The sequence below is a fragment of the Serinus canaria genome, chromosome 18 (assembly GCF_022539315.1).
Source record: "Serinus canaria isolate serCan28SL12 chromosome 18, serCan2020, whole genome shotgun sequence".
Taxonomy (NCBI): Eukaryota; Metazoa; Chordata; class Aves; order Passeriformes; family Fringillidae; genus Serinus; species Serinus canaria.
The window spans coordinates 10,772,522-10,799,991 of record NC_066331.1 but is presented as its reverse complement, the minus strand read 5'-3'; the positions used below and the strand labels follow the sequence as shown (position 1 = coordinate 10,799,991).

Below are 27,470 nucleotides of genomic sequence, written 5' to 3'. Positions count from 1 at the left end.
TGCACAGCACTATTACTGCCCAGCACTATTACTGCCCAGCACTATTACTGCACAGCACTGTTACTGCCCAGCACTGTCACTGCCCAGCACTGTCACTGCCCAGCACTGTTACTGCACAGCACTATTACTGCCCAGCACTATTACTGCCCAGCACTATTACTGCACAGCACTATTATTGCACAGCACTATTACTGCCCAGCACTATTACTGCCCAGCACTATCACTGCCCAGCACTATCACTGCCCAGCACTATTACTGCCCAGCACTATTACTGCCCAGCACTATTACTGCACAGCACTATTACTGCACAGCACTATCACTGCCCAGCACTATTACTGCACAGCACTATTACTGCACAGCACTATTACTGCCCAGCACTATTACTGCTCAGCACTATTACTGCCCAGCACTATTACTGCCCAGCACTATACTGCCAGCAATCTGCCCAGCACTATTACTGCCCAGCACTATTACTGCCCAGCACTATTACTGCCGCACTTCATGCCCAGCACTATTACTGCCCAGCACTATTCACTGCCGCAGCACTATTACTGCCCAGCACGATTACTGCCCAGCACTAATGCCAGCACCTGCCCCGCACTATTACTGCCCAGCACCTATTACTGCCCAGCACTAATCACTGCCCAGCACTATTACTGCACAGCACTATTACTGCCACAGCACTGTTACTGCCCAGCACTATTACTGCTCATCACTATTACTGCCCAGCACTATTACTGCCCAGCACTATTACTGCAAGCATTATTACTGCCCAGCACTATTACTGCCCAGCACTATTACTGCACAGCACTATTACTGCCCAGCACTATTTCTGCACAGCACTATTTCTGCACAGCACTATTATTGCACAGCATTATTACTGCACAGCATTATTCAGCAGCCCCCACTACCTGGCTCATTACAAACCCCCCTTTTCTGGATCTACAGAAAGAAAAGGGTGTAACCCCCTCACACTAGAGCAGGTGAGTGTGCCAACAGCTCTCCCTCCTACCTGGGGTATTTTTATCAGAGATGTCTTTAAAAATACTTCTCAGAGAAAGTCTCTTATGCAAGAAGTTGGCTCAGGACTCTTGAAGTGCAGTCTAGCTCTACCAAAAGAAGCTCCTCCAGCAGGGATGGTCTCACCCTGGCACCCAGAGGGACAAAGGGCACAAACCCCTGGGCAGCCTGACAGAGGGGCTCATCTGCCTGGTGGGATAGCTCTGAAAGGAAAGCACAAGGCTGAGTGCTCCTGCTGACAGAGCTGAGGTTATTCAGCCTGGAGAAGGCTCCAGGGAGAGCTCAAAGCTCCTCCCAGGGCCCAAAGGGGCTCCAGGAGAGCTGGAGAGGGACTGGGGACAAGGATGGAGGGACAGACACAGGGAATGGCCTGAAGCTGAAGGGGGGTAGGGTTAGATGGGAAATTAGGAACAAACTGTGCCCTGGCAGGGTGGGCAGGCCCTGGCATAGGGTGTCCAGGCCAGCTGTGGCTGCCCTTGGATCCCTGGCAGTGCTCAAGGCCAGGCTGGACACTGGGGCTGGGAGCACCTGGGACAGTGGGAGGTGTCCCTGCCATGACAGGGGTGGCACTGGAAGAGCTCTAAGGTCCCTTTTCCAATCCAAACCCTCCTGTGAGTGTCTGAAGACCCAAGAGCAGAAATCACACATTTCCTGCCTCCCTGACCCTGCCTCCTTCTTGACTAATGCTGAGCAAAGGCATGAAAAGGAGACGGGGTCCCCTCGCCCACCTGGGGGTCTCAGGTGAGCCAGCCCAAGCACAGGCAGGCACTGAGCAGAGCCCAGCCCAAGCCAGGATCAGCTCAAGCTGGGCTCTGTGTGCCTGTGCCAAACCAAGCAGGAAGCAGACTGGAACTTGTCTGTAAATCCCCCTCAGTCACATCCCATAAAAATCCCCAAGTGCCCACCTACAGCCACCATTCCCTCCCGGGAGCTGCCACCTCAGCCTGCAGAACATTCCACACCCAAACCCTCCCCAGCTCCAAGTGTCCTTACTGCCAGGACAGAAGACGGCCACCAAAAAGCCACCAGCACTGCTTGTCCCTGTGCCATGTCCCTGTGCCTGTCCTCATGCTGTCCCTGTGCTGTCCCCTCCAGCCCAGCCCTGTGCCTGGGGGCTGAGCTGTCCCCGTGAGCAGCCCCTGGGGACAAAGGCTGGCACTTTGCTCACTAAGGCCAACAGCCAGCAGCCCTCCCTGGGGCAGCTGTGCCTGCACCTCCAACAGTCCCCCCTGCCCCAATGGCTGCTCTGGGATTTTCCTGCCCTCAATGGCAATCCCGGCCCTCTCAGCCCCCTCTCCTTCCCCTGCACTTCCAGACTCCCCAGCCCCTCTCCTGTCCCTGCACTTCCAGACTCCCCAGCCCCTCTCCTGTCCTTGCACTTCCAGACTCCCAGCCCTCTCCTGTCCCGCACTTCCAGACTCCCCAGCCCCTCCTTCCCCTGCACTTCCAGACTCCCAGCCCTCTCCTTCCCTGCACTTCCAGACTCCCCAGCCCTCTCCTGCCCTGCACTTCCGATTCCCCAGCCCTTCTGTCCTGACTTCCAGACTCCCCAGCCCTCTCCTGCCTGCACTCCAGACTCCCAGTCCTCTCCTGTCCTTGCACTTCCAGACTCCCCAGCCCCTCTCCTGTCCCTGCACTTCCAGACTCCCCAGCCCCTCTCCTGTCCCTGCACTTCCAGATTCCCCAGCCCCTCTCCTGTCCCTGCACTTCCAGACTCCCCAGCCCCTCTCCTGTCCCTTTCTCTGGGACAGAGAGGAGGGAACAAAGGGGCTGCTGGTGTGTCAGGCCCTGGCAGGGGCTGTGTTCCAGTCCACCCTTCTCCAAAGCAGGGCAGTGTCTGGAGAGCTCTTTAGGAGGTTTTGTCTCATCAACATTTCCATCAGGGATCAAAGAATATATTAAAAATACCTAAGTACAATTCCTGCTATGGAACAGGAATATATAAAAACCTGCCCAGATGCCTTTCCCTGATCCCTGGCATTATTGTTGGATAATTGTCTCCTCAGGAGCCCAGCTTTTATTCCCCCAGAAGTCTGGGCACACCCATGTCACCAAGCCCCCTCTCCTGGCACTTCTGCCACCATCAGGGCTGAGCTGGCCCATGTTCCCCCCAGACAGGTCCCAGCCCTTCCCTGGCAGTCCCAGAGCAGGAATGGCTTCCATGGAGCCCTGGGGTGGGGTGGGCTGGGAGCTGGGATGAACCCTAAGGGAGCACTGAGGCATGGGGGGGCAGGCAGGGTTTTCTCCTGGGAGGAAGCAAACCAGGGAGCCCTGTGTGCCCCAGGGAGCCTTTCCTTCCTCCTGCTCAGGTGTCCCTGCTGGCAGGAGCTGCCATACCTGGGGCTGTGTCCCCCATGCCATCCCATCCCATCCATCCCCATCCCCATCTCCATCCCATCCCCATCCCCATCCCCATTCCAATCCCCATCCCCATCCCCATCCCCATTCCAATCCCCATTCCCATCCCCATCCCCATTCCAATCCCCATCCCATCCCCATCCCATCCCCATCCCCATGCCCATTCCAATCCCCATTCCCATCCCCATCCCATCCCATTCCATCCATCCCCATCCCATCCATCCCCATCCCCATCCCCAATCCCATCCTCATCCCCATCCCCATTCCCATCCCCATCCAGCCTCATTAGGAATGCCCAGCAACACCCTGCAGACAAAGGCACAGCAAACAGAGTGTGGGGAGAAGGGGGAAGGGGGGAGAAGGGGATTTTTTCCCTTTTCTTGCAAAGAAAGGAGTGTGGAGGAATTCCTCACTGACTGATCTGTAGAATGCATTAATATCCCAAGTGTTGGCACAGCCTGCCCTGCTCGGGGGACCAACAATGACTCCGAGTCTGGGATCTTCAAATAAACCACCCCTGCTGTCATGGCCACCAGGAAAGAGAATAACAGCAATATTAGCTGACCTTCATCGTGTTGTTTCCCCAGACCTGACTGCTAGACCTCTGTTTGCCTGTTACTAGGATTTATTGGCTGAAAAATGTGAGCATTTCCTAGAGGATAAAGAGGCAGTTTATTAGGTAAATAAACCAGGCCCTAAGCAGCCTCTGCTGCCTGATAATGAGGAGGGAAGGAAAGGCCCAGACCTCCCTGCACCACCTAAAATAACCCCAGTCAGGGCTCTCTGGCTACCACCACACGCAGATTTTTCAACAGACAGTTAATGAACAAGAGAAGGTCATTCCAGCCCAGCCAACTTGCGCTCAAAACCATTTGCTGAGAACACTACAGGCCATAAAAATCCCAGCAGGCACTGTCTGTATCCTATAAAACTGTCCCTCTGTGGAAGCAGATAGCAGTTTAAAATAAGTGTATTCTTTCAGGCTCCTGACAAAAGAAAGCATCCAGGGGAGATGTTTACAGAGGAGGGGTGGGAAGGAGAGGCTGGGGACACCCTGCACCATCCCCAGCTTCCCTCAGCCCCGGGAGCCACAGTCACCAGCATCATTAATTATCAGGCACACAACGACCCCGGGCTGAGGTGCAAGCCCACAGCACCTCCCTGAAAAGGCTGCTGCAACCTGGAGCCAAGTTCCCCAAGTTTTCCCAATGCACCTCGCAGATAAATGCAATAACCAGGCGGATTCAGAAAGCATGGCTTGCAAAACAAAGCTTCCACTGAGACAGAGCCAGTGGCACTGCTTTCCTTGCCAAAAGAGCCATGCTCTGGTGTGGGATTTTTGAATGTTTAGGAGGTAAGTATTACACAGGAGCTACTGGGTGTCACAATCCATCTGGGGTACAGCACCACCTCAGTGCAGCCAGTGCCCCACGAGCCCCAGCCCACCACCTACAGAATCCAGAACCCCCCAGAATGTCACAGCAAGGCCACTGGCACAGGCTGACCATCCTGCAGCAGAAGCTTCTGAAGCAGCCAGGCTGCACATCCCAGCCCAGACCTGGGCAGGAGAGGTTCCTGCCACTAGCATCCAGCTGGGCTCACAATCAGCTGTGACATTCCAGGGTCATTCCTCTGCTTCCCCCAGGAAAGTCACTGCAAACAGTAGCTCCAGGATGGCACAACAGCTTCAGTGTGAGCCCTGTCCCCTGTGTGACATCCAGCACCCATCCCCTCCGTGTGACACTGAGCAAGGGGTGCAGAGCCCACCTGGAGCCTGGGCAAGCAGACAGGTAGCCCAGGTGACATTGACATTGAAGGGATCTTCCCCAGGGCTGCACAAAAATCTTGATTTTCACCTTAAGTCAGTACATTTCCTGAAGCAACACCAGAAACATCCCCCTGGCCCCAGAGCTGACCAGTCCCCCACAAGGGCAGGGCTTTCCTACTGCTCCCCCCATGAGGACACTGCTCCTCCAGTCCACCGGCACAACAGCAGGAGTCCTGTGCACTTCTGCAAAACAAGAAGAATTTGAGATCCCAGCCCCTGCTGATTTATATCCCCGGGTTCTGCTGGGATCAGCATCCTCCACACATCTCACAGAGCCCTGAAGAGACAACACAACCACTTGTCCCCAGCAGCCTCATTTCCCCCTGACCACATCCTCCGTGCATTGTTGTGGCCCTGCAGTGCCCGGGGCTGGGCAAGCACAATTCCAGATGCTGGCCCTCACTCTGCCCTGGCCTTGGCAAACACGAAATTCCAGATGCTGGAATGCCCTGCCCAGGCACTGCGTGCTCAGCACAGCTCTGGCTCGGGGGATCCAGGGTAACACCTCCAAGGGAGGCTGCAAAAGGCTCAGCATTCGGGAGCCAAAGATGAAGGCAGAATTTCAGCCTGCAGGAATTACCACAAACCTCTGACCCAGATGATTTCCCCCCTAATTTTGGTTTGAACACGGCACGAAATCCCCGAGCCTGAACACCGTTGGAGTTCAGCTCCAGATCAGGGAGAGCAATTATTTTGTCATTGAGCATATTAGGAAAGAAAAGGCAGAAGGAGGCAAGTTTGAGCCTCTTTGGTAACGTACAAATTAACACATTTCATCACTGTTTTCAGAAATATAAATTAATGATTTAATTCTGCAACGTGTATCCTTGGAAACCGAGCTGTAAGCAGTCGCGCTCGGATGTTTCTCACAATTCCATTTTCTCAATATTGAAATCCAATTAATTGCTTGGCCTTTTGCAGTGATGGACAGCTCTGGTGAGCAGGGTGCCCAGGGGCTCACTTCAGCCCCAGATTTGCAGGATCCCACTCCGTGGGCTGACAACAGCTGCTCTAAATCTCCTGATAGGTATGAGCAGGCTCTGATGAAGTTCAGTCTGTTTGAACAGCTGCATATGCAAATGCAATTAAGGAGATCTCGATTGCCTTTTACTCCCCCTCTCCCCTCTCCCTGTCTCCTGATGGGGAGGGATGGCTTTTCACTGCTCCAGGCTTCAGCCTCTGCCTGACTGATCTCTCACAGCCCAGGCCCAGAAATGCCACTCCCAGGTGTCCTTAAAGCCAGGAATGATGCACCAGGCCCTTCCCCTGAGCCTCAGCAGGACAGGTACCCCAAAATCAGGGATCCCTCCAGAGCCAGAGGGGAACTGCAGCACCCACACAACTGCCCCCCACAAAATGTAGGGAAGAAACAGCTGTGAGCATCCCCAGGTCTGACCAGCCTGGGCAGGATGGAGGCTCCAGAGCAAACCAAGGCTAACTAGAGCAGGAACCCAAAAATAAAGAGGGGAGAAAACAGTGGGAGTGCACTGAGGGGAAATCAGATCACACAGAGCTAACCAGGCTAGCTGGTCAGATGGTGAAGTTCCTAGACAAAGGAAGTGACAGATCCTACCCACACGGACCTCGGTGATGCAGCCCCAGAGGGGAAAGCCTGAAATGAAAACCTGGGGATTAGCAGAGCTGGAAGGGCAGGAAACTGGTGAGAGGGGAAGTGGCGTTGAAAGAAGGCTCAGGATGGATGGAGGTCACTGGCAGAGCTCCTCCAGGAATGGTCAGCAGGCTGAGCTTATTAAATGTTTTTATTAATGACCTTGGCACAAGAAGTGAGTGTGCTAATGAAGCCTGCTGCTGACACAAAGCTGGAAAGCAGCAGCAGCACACAGGAGAGCTGGGACTGGAAGGGGGAAAAATAGGAAACTGTGAAGATGAATGGAGGAAGGGTGAAATTCCACGGGATGGGAGAGGAAACCACGCTCTGGGGACGAACAAGAGTTTTTGCTGGGAGCTGGAAAGAAAATGAACTCGAGTGGAAAATGTTCAAGAGTGAGAAAGGCCCAAGCAAACAGCTCAAAACCAAAATGACTGAGGCATCAACCTGCTGGACTTGCAGTATTTCCAAGAGCCAGAGGAGAGCTGGAGCTGCTGCACAAGGCAGGTTACAGGGTTCACAGAAACCCAGAGCTGTGAGCAGCCCCAGGGACGCTGCACTTGGTTCCTGTGCTTAAACACCCAAAAGGTTTCAGTAGGAAGAAGTGTAAAAAAAAAGACTTGGCAGAAACCAGATTAATTCAGGAGATTAAAATGTAAAGACACTTGTTCAGCCCTGCAAAACAAAGCTGGGAGGGCACACTGAGTGATCTCTTGGACACACACATTTGAGGGGAAAAATAAAAAAGAGGAAAGAACTATTCAGGACAGCAGAACAAGGGCTGCACGTGGGCATCATGAAGTATCCCTGACAGGTCCAGGCTGGAAATAAGTTTATGACCATTTCAGCCTTCCAATAGGAGTAATGGGGGGGAAAAAACAAGCTTGTTCTCAGAAACTGATCTGGAAGGGATCCTCTGACATAGAAGGTCCCATCTTTTCCTGCTCAACACACACGGAGCAGCCAGCACCAGGACATGCTGTGCTTCCCACCTGGGACTCATAGAGCAAATCCAAACCACCTTTTTTTTTACAAAAAACCCTTTTTATGACCGCTTAGGTCCATCCTCTTTCATCAGCTGAATCCATTCCAACACCTCAGCCCCAGCAAACATTTGAGAAGGGAATACAGTGAGTGTGAGGAGGAGGAGGAGGAGGCAGAGCAAGGCCAGGAGCTGGCTGAGGGCCCTGCAGGAGTGGGCAGCAGGCTGGGGACACTGCCACCAGGCTGGGGACATCTCAGGAAAACAATTACACTGCCAGGCCAAGAAATGTCATGCCATCAAAGGCTGCACAGGTGACTCAGAGCAGGGCAGCTGTCAGGCAGCTCTGGGAGGAATATCCCAGTAACTTCTGCAAGAGTCAGATTGCAGGAAAGGCTGATTTCATGGCAACTGAGCCACTCCTCCTCTCCACTGAGCACAGAACAAATGGATGGGGACTTGCTCATCCAAACACACAGGAAACGTCAGAGGAACAAACCTGAGCAGCTGCCATCGTAACTTATAAAACAAATTAAATCCATGGCAAAAATAAGCAAAACTTAGGACAAAGAGATCACAGAACCTGGCAGGAAAAGGCCCCAGCCTGCATGAATCATTATTTTCTAGAGGAAACCTTGTATAATCCAAGCTACCCTGTTTTAAAACAAGCCAAACCTTCCAAAAACTCCAATTAAAGGGTCCAGCAAAGCTCTGGTTTTAATTCAGGTGTTTTGGTGAGATGAAAACAAGTAACCCACCTGGCAGAGATCAATCTGGTGTAGTTTACACCCTGCCCGTGGCAGCCTCAGCCCTTCCCTGGGCAGGAAGGGGGGCTGAGCCCTCACCTGGGCCGAGGGAGGTGCTGGGGTTGCATTGCCACCTGGTGGAACAGGAGGAGACCAGGGCAGGGACAAACTGCCCTGTGCTCTCCAGGACACAGCTCCTGCCCCAGGAGGGATCTGCGTGGTTGCTCCTCATTCTCCTCCCTGATCTGAGGGGTAAATGCACGCAGGAGAGCGAGGTCTGCTGCCCTCAGGCTGCTGGGAAGGGGATGCACACTGCCTCACCCATCAGAAATAAAAGCTCCCTCTTTTATTTCCTGCTTCTTTTTACTGTGACAAGGTCAGGGTTTTCTGGGCTGCTTCCCCAGGAAACACGAGCAGCTTTTCTCCCTGGCTGCAGGAGAACACCAGGGAGGGACTGGGGTGGGACAGGAGCAGAAGCAGCAGTGCCCAGCTCCCCTCCCCAAAATTTAGCAGGACCTGGAGGCATTTCTGACTCCACGCACAGCACAGCTGAGGTGCAACCACCTCTGCACAGGTCACATCTGCCAACAGGGCCTCCAGCTGTGGTCTGAGCCACCAAAACCCCCTTGGCTGCTCCAGACACAAACACCTGAGGATGTTCTTACCACAGCCAAAGCCTGGCTTAACCATCCTCTCTACTCATGGTCTTCAGGGAAGGAGCCAAACAAAAAATCCCACTACAAACCTCAAGGATGGGGGAAGGCTACCCAAAAGCACCAAACCCCTGCTTCCTCCAGCACCTCTACATTAATTACACTTCAATTTATTTGCAAATTTTTAAATGCAGTTCTCAAGAGGAGGTCCTAAGGGTTAAAGTGTCTAATAAACACATTTATTGAGAAATGGTTAGTGAGTGTTACTCTGCAGAAAGCCCTAGAGGTGCCCAGCCTGGGAGAGAGGAGAAGCCAGCCCCAGAGCAGCAGTGCTGAGGCTGAGAAGGCAGGGCTGTGCACACAGCCACTCCTGGAGCAAAGCTGGTCCAGGCAGCCTGACACTTGACTGACGAGCTGTGTGAACACCCTGCTGAAAGCTTGATGCAAATTCCTGAAATCTAAGAAACTTATATGTCCCAGCACCCTGCTAATGCCCAGCACTCACTGGGAAGGGAGAAAACAATGCCAGGCAGCGTGCAAACATTTGCCTCGGGATGACGGATGATTTTCAACAATAATTTCATAAATGCAGAGGCTGGAGTCCATCCCGTGGTTATCCCTGCACTGCAAGGCTGGGAGTGCCCAGTGCCACCAGTGTGGGGCTGCCCGAGGCCACTGGGACACAGGACAGCCTTCCCTGGGCATGGCAGGGGCTGGCACTGTCAGCAGCTCTGGGACAGCCAGAAAAATGGCTCTGAAAACAAGCTGTGTATGAAACAAGCCCCCAGGCTAGGCTGAGGGCTGTGCCAGGCTGAGGCAGCTCCTGGGCCAGGCAGGGATTGCCAAGGGCACAGCTCCGAGGGCAGCACTGGGCTCACCAGGGACACTGGGAACAGCCCCACAGCTGGAAACAGGGCTTGCATGAGGGGCAGATGTTGAAATATTGATTAAAGCTGGGCTTCACCAGCAATCCTTTGATTTTCTGATGACACTGGCTGCTAACAAAGACACACCCATCAATGCATGACATTCCTGCTTGTAAAACAGGGATTATTCCATTATTGCAGCCAGGGTGCTCTGCTTGTACCCACAGCCCCTGGCTCCAGCACAGGCACTCAGCAGCAAAAGAAAAAGACATCACCATTTCAGAAAGGAGGGAAAAACACATTACCAGGCACAGACTGGAGCAGAGGGGAGACTGGGTCTGGGGGAGCAAGGGGGAGAGCTGGGCACTCACCCTGCTGTAAATCCAAAGACAGCAAACCCAGAGAGTGACTGAATTTGGTCCATTTGATTTGATCAATTTAAATGATAAACAGGCACTCAGGCAGGGTCCCCTGGCAGGTGCCAGTTTTCCTGCTGCCTGGCCTCATTCCAGGGGCAATCCCATCAGCAGGGAGGGTATTTCTGATCCCAGTGCCAGGATAAGGGTGGAAAGGGATGGGAGGAATGCTGCTGAAGCCCGTGTCCTCAGCACTGCTGCTCCAAAGCTCACCCTGGGCAGGAGGAAGCAGCCAGCTGAGGCAATGTGGTGTTTGCTTATGCCCAAATTGTTATGCAAACACAGGAAGACCGATGGGAGCAGAGGGAACGGGCACCAGAGGCTGCACTTCTCAGCAAAGCCAAATGGTTTTCAATGTGCAAAGGGTGAGAGAGGTCACCCCCAAGGAATCCAGGCCAGGATCCTCCCAGCCTTCGCTTCTACCATCCTCCTCCTCCTCTGAAATTCCCCAGGCAGCCAGGATGGGCTTCCCGAGTTAAAGAGACAGCCTCATCATCATGCAATGTGTCTGGGGCTGCACTTGCAGGAGGAGGAACCTAAAACTGGAGAGAAATCCCCCATGGGACTGACTCCCTGCCCACCCCCACACCAACTGAGCTGCCCTGGACTCGTGAGGAAAACGAAGGCACAGGAATTAAGGGGGGACTCCAAAGGCACACAGGGGTACTCAGCATCATTCAAGTGCACTCAGTTTTAAATTAAATCCATCTTGCATCAACATCCAAGATCTAAAATAAAAGAGTCAGTCATGAACTCTGCAGTCACGCCTTTAATTCCATCTGCAGTTGGTACGGGAGAACTCGGAGACAAATGGCTCTGACAAGTCAACTTTAACCTCCAGAAGAAGCCACAGGTTTTCATCAACCTCCATCAACCAAGCTTTCAAAACCTTATCACGGATGGAGAACCAAATAAATCCCTGGAATTGTCAGTGCTGCAGAGATGCTTCCCTGGCAATGTGAGCTGGGCAGCTCTGCAGGCAGAGCCTCCCTGCACACAGGGACATCTCCCACCAGCCACAGCCAGGGTGTGACCACCTCAGCCCTTGGACTCCTCTTTACTGAACCACACAAACCCAATTTCAGCAACTTCTGCCTGTAGGTCCAAATTCTGCAGAGAACTGAGAGTCTTCTGGCACGATAAAACCCAGGGAGCCCAGAACCAGACATGCTGATCCAGAACTGAACTGGCACCACACAAAGACATCTTCTGGACCATCCACAGCACCCTCTCCTGTCAGAGCTACCAGCCCTCAGCCCTTCACCCAAACCTGCCTGTGGCCATCACCCAGCCCTGGCTCTCTGCCCAGGGAGGCCACTTTGGCTTTAGCAGCTTGCACATCACTGCAGGGCTCACCAGGAAGGATTTCAAGCCTGGCAGGCTCTGAGTGCTGCTGGGTTAGGAGCTCATTCCTGCAGGACACCCCAGGAACACCCCTGCAGTCCCACTCCCTGCTGTGCCAGCTTTGTGAGAGCTGGTAGCAAGTTTGTGTAAAGCTCATTAACATGCACCACTCTAATTTCAAACCATTTCTTACAGTCAGGACATTGTGCAAGGCTGGAGTCAAATGGCTGAAGGAAATTAACTGCAGCAGCACTTCAGCCCAGCCAGCCAGAGCTGCTGGAGATGTGTGGAGTGCTGGGGTCTGTGCCTCTGAAGGAAGCTGTCCTGGGGGGAGCACTGCACAGTAATTAGCAACACTTAATAACTGCACATCATCAGTGAAAAACTGCCCTGGTGATGCCTCAGGTTCAGCTTTTCCATTTTTCAGGTTCTGTGCTGCCTAGCTGTGCAGTTCTGAGCTTCATATTTAGTGCTGGTAAGTTCTCTGCACAGAGCAGGGAGACAAAACAATTCCTGCTCCAGCTGGGACCAAGAACAAATGATCCCAATATCAGCCCAGGAGCACAAACCCCGTGGGCTGGAGAGAGAAAAACAAGGGTGGGACTGGATGGGCTAAAGCTGGGCTGGGACAATGAACTGCAAGGTGGGAATGGAGCAGAGCTGATCCCAGGGAGAGACCCCGTGCCCGGCCGGGCATTTTGGGGCCATTTTGTTTCAACTTGGGACCATTTTGGTTCATCTTGGGGGCAGCCCTGGCTGGGCTCTGGCGCTGCCCAAGGTGGATCCATGGAGGAGATCCTTGGAATAAATCCCTGCTTTATTCTGTGACTCTGCCTGGCCTCTGTCCCAGCTCAGCCCCCCCAGGGTGCCCTGGATGGGTGTTTGTGCTGCAGCCCTGGGTGTGTGAGCTGCAGCCCTGGGTGTCTGTCCTGCAGCCCTGGGTGTCTGTCCTGCAGTCCCAGGGGTGTGAGCTGCAGCCCCGGGTGTCTGTCCTGCAGCCCTGGGTGTTTGTCCTGCAGCCCCAGGGGTGTGAGCTGCAGCCCCAGGTGTCTGTCCTGCAGCCCTGGGTGTCTGTCCTGCAGCCCCGGGTGTGTGAGCTGGAGCCCCAGGTGTCTGTCCTGCAGCCCTGGGTATATGAGATACAGCCCTGGGTGTTTGTCCTGAAGCCCCAGGTGTGTGAGCTGCAGCCCTGGGTGTGTGAGCTGCAGCCCTGGGTGTGTGAGCTACAGCCCTGGGTGTTTGTCCTGCAGCCCTGGGTGTGTGAGCTGCAGCCCCAAGTGTCTGTCCTGCAGCCCCGGGTGTCTGTCCTGCAGCCCTCTCCTACCACAGGACGTGGATTTCCTCTCCACTGCCTGCACGTGCCGTGTCTGGCTGCGCAGCCGCCCGTCTGTGCTCTCCACCAGGCTCGTCAGGTCATCGATGATCTCTGGGGAAAGAGGAACAGGAACATCAAATCTGAGCCCACAGCAGCCCTGCCCAGCCACCCTCCTGCTGTGAGTCCCAGAGTGGAACCTGCATCCCCCAGCGGGACACCACACCAGGGCTCACATCACTGAAAGGTCCAAATCCTGGCAGGCACCACACCAGAGACTGCAGGTTCAGTGCAGTGCTCCACTGCTAGAATGGAGGGGACAGTACAGCTTGAAATGGAGGAAAAAATACAGCCTGAAAGAGCAGCATCAGTCTAGGAGGTCAGGGAGTACAGGATGGTGAGGTGAATTCCCTCACTGAGCCCAAGGGAGGGAATTAGTGCCTGTGCTATAGGAAATCTGGAATCTCAGTCCCTGGAACAGCATCTCAGCACTTGGTCATGACAGCCTCACTGAACCACATCCACCAGCTTCACAAAGGCTTCTGGGAGCACCCAGTGCAGCCCTGAGCATGCCATCACTGAGGTCACAAATGCTGCCTTGGTTCCCTCCTGGAGCTGTGGGTCTGGCAGCTCTCCCTGCAGCCCAGAGGGTCCTCTGGGAAAAGGAAAGCAGGCAAAGCTTCCCCTACATCAAATTTTAAGAGAGGAGAAAGGAAAACTTGAAGCCAAGCCACCCTCAGCCTCCTGTAACTGATGGCTTTAATTTTGTCATGGAAAGCAGAGCTGGTACAAGGCTTGCACTGAGAGTGGCTGAGGGGATGGCTCAAACTGAAAAGCCAAATTCAGGCAGTGAATTTCCCTCTCACTGCCTGTTATGCTCTGATTTCCCTGGAACACACAGCCAGTGCTCCTGGAGCCTGCACACACCGGGTCTGGCTGCCCTCAGCCCTGCAGGGAGGAGAGGCTTCCTCTGGGCATGGCAGATCAGGAGAGGACAGCAGCCAAGCCCTGAGTGCTGCTGCACAGCCTCTTGCTCTGGTTCCACTTCAGCACCCTCCCCACTATTGATCCTGGTCTCTGAAAGCCCTGCCTGTCCTTGAGCCAGCCTTGAGGACAGTGGCCATTCCTGGTCTCTGTAAGCCCTGCCTACCTTTGAGCTGGGCTTGGGGACAGTGGCCATTCCTGGTCTCTGTAAGCCCTGCCTACCTTTGAGGACAGTGGCCATTCCTGGTCTCTGTAAGCCCTGCCTACCTTTGAGGACAGTGGCCATTCCTGGTCTCTGTAAGCCCTGCCTGCCCTTGAGCTGGGCTTGGGGACAGTGGCCATGCCCTCAGCTGCTCTGTGCCCCAGCAGAGCTGGCACTGCAGCTCTGCCCCGAGGGAACCAACCAAAGCAGAAGTCAGAGCAGGCAGCAGACAAAGGGATCTCCTGCCCAGAAGGGATCCTAGCCCTGAGTGGGTGATGGCAGAGGGTTAAAGAACATTTAAAAACCACAATCCATCTACAGGACATGGCCTTTATTCTTAAGCCTTTATTGGTTTGGTTGTAGTCCTTCAAACAGCTTGCCCAGCTGTCCCTCCGAGGGAAGAGGGGATGACACTGAAGAGAGAGGGCATTCCTGGTGCTTCCCAAAGTCCCCTGTGACACAGGGAGGCCCTGTCCTTACAGGAGCAGTGCCAGGGTGTGACATTGGTTCTTGCAGCTTCCCTGCTGCCATCCCTGTGACACCAGGGATTGCATGGGAATGGGAATGGGACCCCCAGGATCCCCCAGCCCAGCCCCTGGCCCTGCCCAGACCCCCAACACTCCCACCCTGTCCAAAGGCTCCTGGAGCTCCGGCAGCCTCAGGGCTGTGCCCATCCCTGGGGAGCCTGGGCAGTGCCAGCACCTCTGGGGGAGAACCTTTCCCTAAATCCACCCTAAACCTCTCCTGGCCCAGCTCCAGCTGCTCCCTCATGTCCCAGATGTTCATTATGGAGGGTGTTTATGTCCTCAGTCTTATCAAGAAACAAGCACTGTATCAAACACAGATATAACCAGGCTGATTGTACACAGAGATAACAAAACCCACATCAATTATCAAAGCTCTGCAGCACAAAGGACATGTCCAAGGCACACAGAGCACAGAGCTTTTGCTCTCCCAGAGAGCTGAGACATTTGAGCACCATCCTTGCAGGGCATGTTTCCATCTGCTCCACCAGCACTCTGTGGTCCCCAGTGAATCCCCATGTAAAATGATATCAGCATCTAAAAAACCCTGGACTCTGAAAACACACAGCTTTCCTACAGCCTGAGCTCCTGATTCCTGTGCTGCAGCCCAAACCATCCCTGAATCCCCATGAAGGGAGGGCAGAGGGCAGACATCAACCATTCTTCTGTGTTCTACCAAACACCAACCACTCCCCTGTGTTCTACCAAACACCAACCACTCCCCTCTGTTCTACCAAACACCAACCACTCCTCTGTTCTACCAAACACCAACCACTGCCCTCTGTTCTACCCTCTGCATCTGACCCATCCACCCCACCAACACTGCTCTATGCCAGACACAAACCCTCCTTATTTTTGAAGTTGTTTGCAATACTCAAAATTATTATTCATCAGTATTACTACAATCAGTGTTGTCCATCCTACAGCAACACACATTTTCCCAAGGGGTGGGAGGCATTTTGTTTGAGCTGCAAGGTTTGCTCAGTTTGCAGTTCAGATATTCACCCTCCTCCCCTTCCACCCAACTTTCCCAGGTCTGACATCTGCAAAGCCAACAATATTTTGGGGAAACTTTATCTGTCCTGCGTGATTCAGCCCACAGGAAGAGCAAGACAATGCTGTCTGCAAGGGCAGGACTGCTCATGTTTGCCTCTCCACCAAAAAAGTGCTGCAAGTTCCCATCGTTGTCAAGGACAAAGTGATAAGCATGCTTGGGAAATTGGAGACTTTCCTCTGCCAGCACGGACCAGACCCTCCTTGAAAAACATCCTGGTGAACAAGCTGTGGCTAAATGAGAACAAATGTGAGCAGGAAAATTTTCTGTCATCATTTCAAAGCCCAAGGCACTGCAATTGGGATTCTGGGTGGAGCCTCTCCCTTCCCATCCCCCTGCCAGGACTCACTGCTGAACCAAAGGGCTGCCCAGGACATCCTGGAAGAAGCATTTCTCCAGATAAAAATATCTATACAAACATGCTTTGTGACACAGTCAGGCTCCAGGGGAGCAGGGCACTTCACCCACAGCTCAGGCTGCCCTTTGATGTCTCAGCTGGGACCTGGAGAATTCTGGAGGGCTCATGGCAGCACCTCGAGGTCTGAGCAGCTGTAACGGGGAGGAAGCACAAGGGGGTTCTGACCCCATTCCCAGCTGAAGCAGAAATCCAGCCCAGCAGGTTCCTCAGAGAAACATCCATCCATCCATCCATCCATCCATCCATCCATCCATCCATCCATCCATCCATCCATCCATCCATCCATCCATCCATCCATCCATCCATCCATCCATCCATCCATCCATCCATCCATCCATCCATCCATCCATCCATCCATCCATCCATCCATCCATCCATCCATCCATCCATCCATCCATCCATCCATCCATCCATCCATCCATCCATCCATCCCCTGCACCCACAGACCCCCTGTTGTGGTGACACCCAAGCACAGGGCAGTGCCCAATCTCCCTGAAAATGAAATTTTCTCCCCACTCCAAAGGAAATCCATGTTGGACAAGGCAGAGTTGAAAATTAGCACTGGATTTCTGAGGTGGGCACCGAGGAATCCATGGCTAAGGAATTTCTCAGAACACTGGCCCTCCTCAGGTTCCCACCCTTCCTGACCCACCTGCAGCCCCCCCTGCCCTTCAAGCTGGCAATTCCATGTCCCATCACCCCCATTCAGCTGGCTATGCAGGGACCAGGCTAAAAAAGGTGGAGAGAGAGCTGGCAGAGGGAGGGAGCAGACGGGGACAGCAGGCTGGCTGCTGGTGACCTTCCAAAGGACACTCTGCAACACAGCACTGCGACCACAACTCAGCCAGGGACACGCTCAGCCAAGGTCTCCTTTCAGGGAAGCAGGATCTTGGAGCAGAAGATAAAACCCAGTGCCCCACCCCAGCACTAAACTCGGAGTCACCTGAGCACAGCCCAAGAGGGAGAAGTTTGAAGGTCAGTGCTGGAGGTGAGCTTGGCCAGGAGCTGCTCCATCAGCTCAAAGCCACTGTCACAGCTGTCCCCGTGCCTGCACAGGTGTCCCTGTGCTGCAGTGCCAGCCACCAGCCAGGCAGGAGGTGCTGGGGCTCAGCAGGAGCTGAGGCAGCCCAACACTCCCCACGGGAAGTGGCCAGTCCCTGCAGGAAGGCAGAGGCACTTCCAGGTCTCCTCCTTCTGCCAGGCCATGTTATTTTCTTTTTTAAATCCCTCTCCTTAACTTAGGAATTCCTTGGGAAGGATGACCATCTCCTCCCATGAAGTGGAACAGGTTTTAGAGTTCTGCATATGTGACTTTACAGTAATTGATTTTATTTTTTGCTTGTTTTCTTTAAAATGCATAGAAAGTCACATTTGGTTTTGGCAACTCCATCTTTGAGCTGCACCCATTCTGTCTGTGGAGTGAGAAACCCCAAAGCCAAGCAGAGAAATTCAGCACTGGCAGCGAGAAGCAGACCTGGTGTTTGATCAGTTCACAGAGCAGCACTGCTGAGCAAAGGTTTGCTCAGAACTGTTTGCATTTTCCATGGATTGAAATGTATGGATCACTCAATGGAGTTTATTGATGAGTAATGCACCTCTAGGCCTGCCCCACTGAGTCATGGAGAGACCAGTCAGCCTCAGGACTACACAGAGAGCTAAACCCTGACACAAACCCAACTACAGCGGGGCTGGAGCTCAGAGGAGAGGCCAGGCAGGCTCTCCCTCCCTCCTCCCTCAGGTCCCTGTGCCTCAGGAGAAGAGCTGGATACCAAAGAAATGAATCACACAGGGAATGCCAACCTCTATACGTCCAAAGCCCATAATTGCACAGTAATAAGAAAGCAAAGCATTGTTCCAGGTGCCAGGGCTATAAAATGAAGATTGCAACTGATGTAAGCACACCAGAAACCTGAAGAACCTCAGCACTGTGTGCCAGCTGTAATGTCAAGGCAGAGTGAAAAGAGAAAAAAATGCAGTAAAAACCACAAAGCCAGGAATCCCAATTTGTCTCCTGGCTGCGGCCATGGCAGGTTTGTGCAGCCCCTCCGAGGTGTGCAGCTCCCTGAGCCAAAGGCAACACAGGAGAGCCCTCCTGGGCTTCTCCTCCTTCAGCTGCAGCCCAAACCCCCTGGTGCTCCTGCTCCCAGGGCTGGGACACCAGCACTCCCTGCTCTGACCGGCTCTGCATTTCAAGCAAACACCAAGATTCCTCCCTCCACCATCCCAAATTTAACTGAGGACATTTAATCTCCTCTTTGGCACACTTTCTGTAAGCATTAAACACCCCAGAACCACAAACTTCTCCAAGGGGTCACACCACCTTGCTCCTCTGTGTTCCAGCTGTCTCACTCCTCAGCTCTTCCCACCAACAGGGATCCTGATGGCCCTGGAGGGTCCAGGGGCTCTGCTTGGGCTCCTGCTGGGAAGGTGTCAGGATTGAACTGAGGCAGCTTTTTGTCATTCCTGCAGGAATATTCCTGCTACAATTTCTGTCAGGAATTTTGTCATTCCTGCAGGAATATTCCTGTTACAGAGAGGGTCTCACCCCCAGAGCCTCCCCTGCAGCTCCAAGGGATCCAGGTGGCACGAGGACATGTCCCACCCTCCCTGTCCCTGCCCTGCTGGCAGAGCAGGACAGATGGACAGGGGGCTCTGTCACACCCCCAGGCAGCCCAGGGCACTTGATCCCCTCCAAAGCAGGTCCAGGAGCAGCAGGTGGTGCCTGGGGAATGCCTGGGGGTGACACAGAGCCACCCAAGGGTGTCAGCTGTGGGAGCCTCAGCGGCTCATCCAGAGCCATGCTGGGAAAACAAACCCTGCTATCAATTCCAGCTCACACAGTTATTAGTTAAGAGTTGTTATTTTAAAAGCACACACTGAGAAGTTTCCCCTTCTCCAGCTGCTTATTCTGTTTGATTCGAACAAAACCCACGGCCATTAATTTTAGCTGTACTTAATTGAATAATTTCTCTGGGGAGCGGCTCAGGGACAGTTTTAGGGCAGGCTGCTTCCAAGAGCCATTACTAATTGGCATCTCTCACAGCCCCAGAGTGCCAACCAAAACAGCACTTGGGATGTTACTGGAACTGCTCTCAGCCCAGATGTGTTGAGAACTCGCAGTGATACAAGGCAGGCCAGAACCATACTCACATGATATGGCACTGGCTCTCCCCTCCCCGTTATCTGCCAGGAGATAAAAGTCTCCTTCCCTGGAAGTATTTGAGTGTGAAGCCATTTGTTCCCCCCCTCTGCTCCCAAGAAGTGACCTCTCCTTTCACTCACCCTGTGCGAGGCACAGCAGCGCAGTCACCTGAGATCAAACAGAGCTTTGGAACAAAAGTGTTCCTGTGGGAATGACAAACGTGCCTGCAGCTCACAGCAGTGGCTGGAGTCCCCAGTGCCACCACCAGGGCTCTGCTCTGGGCTCTGCAAGCTCACAGCACTCACTGGGCTCCCTGCACTTGGAATTCACTTTGATTTCTATTCAAACCTCAAATCTGAGTGCCCCAGCAACACTAACACAGATTTTGGGGCCTTACAATCCAAACTTCCAGCAAAATCTTCAAGTTATAGGGACAATGTCCCCAGATTATTTTCCTACAGACGTGGCTGTTAGAAAAAGCAAGGAAATCCTGCTAACAGATAAAATACCCATAAAATCTGCATGTCTAGGAAAGCCTGGAGCACTGGGAGGCTGCAAGGCCACTTCCATGGCTCTAACACATCCCTGCCAAGCCAAACACTTCTCCTGCTGCAATGTGTTTGTGCTCTGCAAACTTACAGCAGAAAATGAAAGGACAGAAGCTGTTTCAGACTCCACATTTGTTTGTTTTCCCTTTATCCAAAATCTAAGCAGGATTTTTTAAAATACTGCCTTCAGAAACTGCTGGTAGCAGTCACCCCTGCTTTCCTCTAGCAAGGCTCATTTTTCCCAAGTTTTTACACCATTGCAACCCTTTTCCATTGATATCAACAGCTTTCATTACAAACACACATCAGTTGCCACAATTTCCTAAGGTGGTTTAGCAAATCCCCATAAAAAACTGTTTTGGCTGCTGAACACCTCAAGCTGAAGTTTCCAGTCCATTTCACAAAGACAGAAACTAACAAACCCCCACAAAAATACCAAAAAACCTACCACCAGAACAACCAACACCAAAACAAAAACACAAAAAGGAAAAACCTACAACCAAAACAACCAACGCCAAAACAAAAACAGCAGGAAGTCCAAAAGAGCTATGTTGTACCCCATAAAACACTATTTGGCTACTAAACACCCTGAGCTGAGGTTTCCAGTCCATTTCACAAAGCAAAGAAAACCAAAAACCCCACAAAAATACCAAAACAAAAACATAAAAAAGAAAAAAATTAAAAGCCTGTGTCACACTCCATGCAGCTGTTGCCATTTTAAAATCTCCTTGGCAATTCCTGCTCCTACACTTCCTAAAAGGTGAACCCACCCCAGGAACATACCACAATCCTCGTGGGTACCAACAAACCAGGCTTTAGTCCATGAAGGAAAACAGAAAATGCAGCAGAGGGCAGAGCTCCTCACCCACCCTGGCCACCTCCAGCTAGCTCTCCAGCAGATAAAAACCAACTAAAGCAATTCTCACCTGCTGCCTCGGGGCCAGCACCCCAAAGAAAGGCAGACTGGCATGGCTGGGGTGTCCAGCAGGCTGAGCAGGATTTTAACTCATCCCTACTGGAACGAAGGCAAACTCAACCCAAAGAGCAGGACCACGCCACCCCCAGGGCTCCCTGCAAGGCCATGCCCACAAGGATGCCCCACATTTGTCACATTTGTCACATTTAGGAGCTCCAAAGCAGTGAAACACTTCACTGCTGCAATGGGGAATTATCCAACAACACCAGGCTGAGTGCTCTTGGTTTCAGTGCAGATTAAAGAGACTGGCAAAAATGAGCAGCAGTGCTGAGCAGAGGACCAGGACACGGGTGCTGCTGGCTGCAGGCTCAGAGTGAGGGGTGCCTCCCTCCCTGCCAGCCCCACTCACCTGCAGAGCAGGCAGTGCCCCTTTCCCCTGGCACAGACCCAGGACCAGCAGCTACCACACCCAGAGGGTTCCTGAGGTGACCAAGCCAGGACAGAGCTCATGCCCTTCCACCCTCACCCTTTAAAGGAAGAGGGGGCTTGGTGTTTCTTTCCCCTTTTCCTTTATTTGCAATGAAAATGCACTTCAGAGATCCAGGGAGCACCTTCCCCCAGCCTGACCCCACAGGCTGTGTCTGAAGGAGTGACTCAGCCACAGCGAGCCCCCCAACACCCTCTGCAGACCCCCAACATCAGGCAGGAGCAGATGCAAAACTGAGGGTAAACCACTCCCAGGTCTAGTCCTGGCCCCTGATCACGGGAAGGTGCCATCAGCCTCAGAACCCTCACAGCCTCTGCCGTGCTGGGAGTGCACCCAGCCTCCTGAACAACCTCGGTGTACAGGCAGGGGAGATGTCACCCTGCAGCCCCTTCCCACGTGTGGCACACCAGGGACAAGCACAGCAGAAGAGGTCACCAGGCCAGCAGGGGAGATCTTCCCCAGCAGCCCACTCCCTGCACAGACAGGGGCTGAGAGCTCCAGGAAAGGTCCCCAAAATGGGCTCAGAATGACCCAACAGCTCTGCCCAGGGCTGAGAGCTGATTGCCACAGGTCCTGCAGCTCCGTCCATCCTCCCTGCACATCCGTGGCTAAACCTCTCCTCAAACACCTCACCTGGGCACTGAGGGATTGCTCCACCCTGCTCAGGAGAAGTGGAGCAGAGGCAAGGCAGAGCCGTGGAGCAGTGGGAGGTCAGGCCTGCAGAACACGAGTGCCATTTCAATAAACACTGGCCTTGGGAGGGAGCCAGCAGAGCATCTGAGTGCTCGGCACAAGAGCTTCATGCTGCGGACAGCTGCAGGGCATTATCCTCTTGGATCACAAAGGAGGAGGAAAGCCACTTCAGAATTGGGCCATCAATCATGGGAGGAACCAGAAAACTTGCAAGTGCTTCATGGTTACAGTATTGAAAGCAGCTGATAAAGCTAAGGTCAGCCCAGGCATCTGGGACTAATCTCCAGCTGACATCCCTCATCAAGCTCTACTGGAATCAGTGATAAATTGAGTAAATTAGCAGGAGGAATACATCACCCACCAACAGGCTGGGAGCTGGGCACACAGCAGGGGCTGGATGCCCTGCAGGGATGGCACTCCTTGGATCTCGCTGCCATCCGTGTCCTGCCCGCCCAGCCACCTGCCCAGGACACTGGCAGGCCAAAAGCAGAGAGACACGTCTCCAGAGCTCAAAAATACAGCTCAGAAATATTCCATTCCCAGCCTGCAGGCATGGAAAAAGTCCTGATTGCTGGGGGAAGTGGTTAAAACAACAGAAAGGGTGCAAGGAGAACTTCCACAGATAACACGACCTCGAGTCCACGCATCCCCGGCAGCCTTAGCTCATGATTTTCTTTCTCCCCACTTCCTTCCACCAAGAGCTGGGCCAACTTTCCACACGCCCTCCCATGGATTTGCTGCAGATGTGGCTGACCCTGGGTGTTTGGGGTGGCAGTGTGCCCGTGGGTTCTGCGGAGCAGGAGGAGGCTCCTGCACAGAGGGAGCCCTGCCACAGCTGCTGGGATCCTCCCCTTGCCCCAGGGGAAGGACCCCAAGGGATTCACTGCTGAGGGGGGGAATTCACCCAGCTGAGGGGGAATTTACCCTGCTGAGGGTGAAATTACCCTGCTGAGGGGGAATTTACCCAGCTGAGGGGGAATTCACCCAGCTGAGGGTGAAATTACCCTGCTGAGGGAGAAATTACCCTGCTGAGGGTGAATTCACCCAGCTGAGGGGGAATTTACCCTGCTGAGGGGGAATTCACCCAGCTGAGGGCTGGGGACACCGGGCTGGGGACACGTGTGTGCTGAGCCCTGCTCTCCACACTGGAGTGCTGAGCTGCAGTGTGACACAGCTCAGGGCAGGAAGGAAAGTTCCCTTTATCAAGCTGCACAAACAGGGGTTTATCAAATGCAGAGATTGCTGGGGCTCCTGGTGCCTCTCCTGCCAGGGTGAGCTGGGCTGCCTCCATGGCCCTCAGGGCTTGGGAACAACCGAGCACAGGGCCTGACTGCAGCAGCCAGATTCAACACCAAACACCTTCTTACACAAAATACATTGCTTCCAGGGAGAAATTAGTTTTAAAGTGAGTATAAAAATGGCAAAAAATTAACTCCTCGTTCTATGTGTGTCATCTCAAAGTCGTTCTTTCTGATGACTCAGTTTAGGGCACCTGCTTTAAAAAGAGATACACTGATACTACAAAAGCCAGTTTTATCTCAGTGGTCTTATTTTTTTCCTGATTTTTACCTAGGAAAAAATAAGCCATTTTTGTCATTTGTTAAACTTGCTTTTTTAGCATACTTGTTCCACAGCCTGGAATAAAAGCAGAGACCTTTCTGAACAGAACAAATTCCACATATCTGAGTGTACAGAAGGTGCCTCTGCTCCAGCAAAGTCACTGCTCTGCAGAGGCTTCCTGAGCCTGACCAGAACAGAACACCAACAGGATTATCAGTCCCAAAGAAAGAGCCACGAGCTTGTTACAACCCCAGTTTTAATAAATCCCAATAAATCCCTGATATTTCCCAAGGCAACTTGAGAATGATGGGCCCCGCAAGGTCTGCCCTTCCCACCTCTGAGGCTGTGGTCTCAACTTTAAGACATCTGGTAGTACAGACTCCTCATGTTTGCTCTTCCCATATGGGCAGGGAGAAAGTCCTGGATGTTTTCACTGTTCCTCTGAGAGGACAATGAACTATTGCTGCATTGTTTCCAACCCAAATCATTCTGAAACCCAAATGGGCATTCAGGGGTAGATGCATTGTAAAAATCCTCACCAGCACAAAGCATCACATTCAATGGCCTGGCTGGGGCCATTGTGTTTCTCTCATTAAAAGGATGATTTGGACATTAAACACCACTATTAAACCCTTCTCCAGCCCAGTCATGACCTTGTAGCCTGCTCAGACCTTTCCCCTGCAGTGGGGATGCTGGGGAATAAACCTGCACCACCTGAGCCTTCCTCCATTCCCCTGGAAACTGGGATAATTCCACAATCAGGAAAACTGTCAGGTCAGACAGCAGGAGCCACTATCCCCAGCTATGAAAATCAGGGAAATGTGGCCACCCCCAGGGAGGGCCTGAGCTGCCCCCACCTCCCCAGGTTTCAGCAGGAGCAAGACCCAAAGCACCCTCTACCCTGCACTGCTGGCATGGAGATGCAGAATTTGATTACTGACATCCTGAAAAACCTCGGGAAGCCCCAGCACAGGCAGTGCCAGGTGTTCCAAAAGCCACAGGGAACTCACAGCCTGGCCACTCTTCCAAGTGTCCTGATTTTGAAGTTTCACATCCCCAGCAGTATTTCAAGACTTCAGATGTTGGGTTCGGGGCCTCAGCCTTAAATTACTTTTTTCAAGCCCTCTTAAAAGGCATTTAATCCTTTGTTTTCTTTCCGAGGAGAAAGGTTTCACATCTGGACTGTCAACCTGCATTCCAGAGCATTAGCCTGGCAAACCAAAGCAGCTGAGCTGTAAATCTCCCAGCAGAGAACTTGTCATGGAAATGGAGCCTCGGCACTAACTGCAGGCCCAGCGCAGTGAGAAGCCAAGACAAAAAGCCAGAACAATGCAGGCAGCCCCAAGAGAGCTGTGAGGTGAATCCTGCTGCCTGAGAGAGCAAACCAGCCTCACCCAACACCTCAGACTGGAGCAGCATCACCCACCTGGGTCTGATCCCAAACAGACACCCAGAGCCCACTGAGGGCAGCTCACACTGCTGGATTTTGCCCCATTTTCTACAGCCAGCACCTGATTTCATGAGCAGAGGGCAGTTTCCAAACACGAGAGCTGAGTGCTCAGTGCTGTCAGCTCCCCACTCTGCTGTGTACCAGCCTGGGCACACAAGGACAAAAGCAAGGAGGCAGAAAGCAACAAGCTGAGCTCCAAAGGTTTCAATTCCTCCAGCCAGATTTCAAGAGAAATCCAAATGCCAGAGCTGCAATATGCAAAACTGTTTCAGACACAAAAGGGTGTAGAACAGTAAAAATAACAAAAAATAAAAGTATCCAAATTGCCCAGGACAACGGCATGTTACCAGGTGTCTCAGCTAAGGTCATAAAGAAGTGTTAATGTAATATTTTTTGATCATTGCAGCATATATTTGTTAAGGTTTTTAGATTTAAAAGTTAGCTGCTGAGAAGAAATCGCTTTCTGCCAATAATTTGTTTCCTTTAGATGGAGAGCAGTTTTGGAAAAAGACAACCCGAGGTTAATTCAGCTCTGGAACAACCTGGAAGAAAAGCCTGGCTGATGCTCAGAAGACCCTGAGCACCAGGCTGTGCTTGGTTCACTGCCCTGTCAGCCCTCACTTCCCAAATATCCAACAGCCCAACTCCATTATTTCTCACACTTTACACCAAAACACTTCATGAAACCTCTCTTCCCCCAAACACACAATGTTTGCTGGCTTCTGAGGATCGCTGGGTTCCTCCAGCTCTGGCTCCCTGTGTCTCAGCCCCCCAGGAATGGATCCATCCCTGCTGAGCACCACAGCTGAGCCCTCCCTTCCCACGCTGCAGAAACACTCTCCCCAATCTGCTCTGCTGAGTGAACAGCATCACCAGCACACTGCTGCTGCAGGAGATGCCCTCACCTGGCAGAGGCACACCTGGGACCCAGCCTGCTGCCACAGGGTCACTCAGTCCTCACCCAGCCCCTCCTGGCTGCTTCCTCAACCAGCAGGAGACCACAGCCAGGCTTTCTCCAGCCTGGCAGGGTGTGTGTCTGCACCTGGACAGACAAACCACCCTGGGGGAGAACCTTGCTGTCCCCCTCTCTGCTCTCAGCCTCCTGAGCCAGCTCAGCACCTTCCTTTGCTCCTCCTGTGCTCTCACCAGCAGCTGCTCGTGCTTCTCTCCCCAAGGCTCCTCCATCCCTCAGCCACAGGAGGAGATGCTGCTGGCATCAAGGCCAGCCCAAGTCACAGCCCAGGGAGCCACCAGAGCAGCATCTCCAGCATCTCCCCCTGGGCTGGCAGCACTGTCAGCACTCTGGAGCAGAGCAGAGCAGCCCCCAGCAAAAGGGGAGCTGTTTCTGCAGGCTGTGGGCTGAGGTAATGGCTCTGAGCTTTCACAGGCACTGCACACTGGGTACAATACAACCTTTTGAAGTCCAGCAAGAACAAAATAAAATAAAGAGGGTTTTGTTGGGTTTGTGTGGGGTTTTTTACCCCCTTTCTTTTTTTTCTTCTGAACGATGTGATACAGACCAGCTCGATACACAAATTAGAGGTGATCTCATCAGGCCATTAGGACTAAAGCAAGACCATCACTTGGGAGGGGATGTGCTGGCCAGATAGCCCTGATTGGCCTGTGAGCAGCATTTCTGTGGGGCTACAAATGCAGCCTTCATTACATAGGCAAGGCATGGCTTCCAGCTTTCAATCTAGCCCTGCAAACACATTGAGAAGTGGGTTTGGGAGCAGCTCCCATCCCAGGCACGGAGCAGGGCCAGCCCTGCCACCTCCCAGGATAGAAGGAAATGACCTGCAGACATCCCGTGCTGCCTGATTCCCACCAAACACTGCCTGGGACACGGGGCAGGGCCTGAGAGCAGCCAGGAAAGGCACTTGAGAATTCCCCAAGAATGATAAAATGAGGTTTAGAGGCTCTTGCCTTTCATTTCTCATAAGCTGGAACCCCAGCACATCTCTCCACCGAGCTCCTTTGGATTTCTTTGTTGTCAGGCTAACAATGCTTGAAAGCGAGCAAAGTCTCGTTTCTGGGATGTTTCTGTTTTCAATCCAGCAGCAGAACTATTTATTTTCCTAGCAGTGATGGAATTAAACAATTTGTCTTTGAAAACTCTCTAAGCCTTCACCGTGACATCCCCCCATCTGCTTTTGAGATTAAGGTACTTTGATTTTTACCAGCTAAAGGTTTATGAACTGCTGTATAAACCCAATTACTCTCATAGTAAATTATGTAAAGCTTACATGTTATTTTTTAAATTTTCCCCCATGGAGTACTCTAGAGATTCAGAACAGGAAAGGCTCACTGAGGCATTCTGAATTAAAAACGTGTAGCAGGGAAAACCACAGAGCTTCC

General features: G+C 52.8%; 1 protein-coding gene across 1 annotated transcript in view; it reads right to left on the bottom strand.

Moving 5' to 3' along the window:
• Positions 1-27,470, bottom strand: part of STX8 (syntaxin 8) — a 78,238-nt gene that overhangs the window by 15,466 nt on the left and 35,302 nt on the right. The window contains exon 7 of the mRNA XM_050981252.1: positions 13,147-13,248. Within this exon, the coding sequence (XP_050837209.1) occupies positions 13,147-13,248 (102 nt within the window). The remainder of the gene's footprint in view (positions 1-13,146; positions 13,249-27,470) is intronic.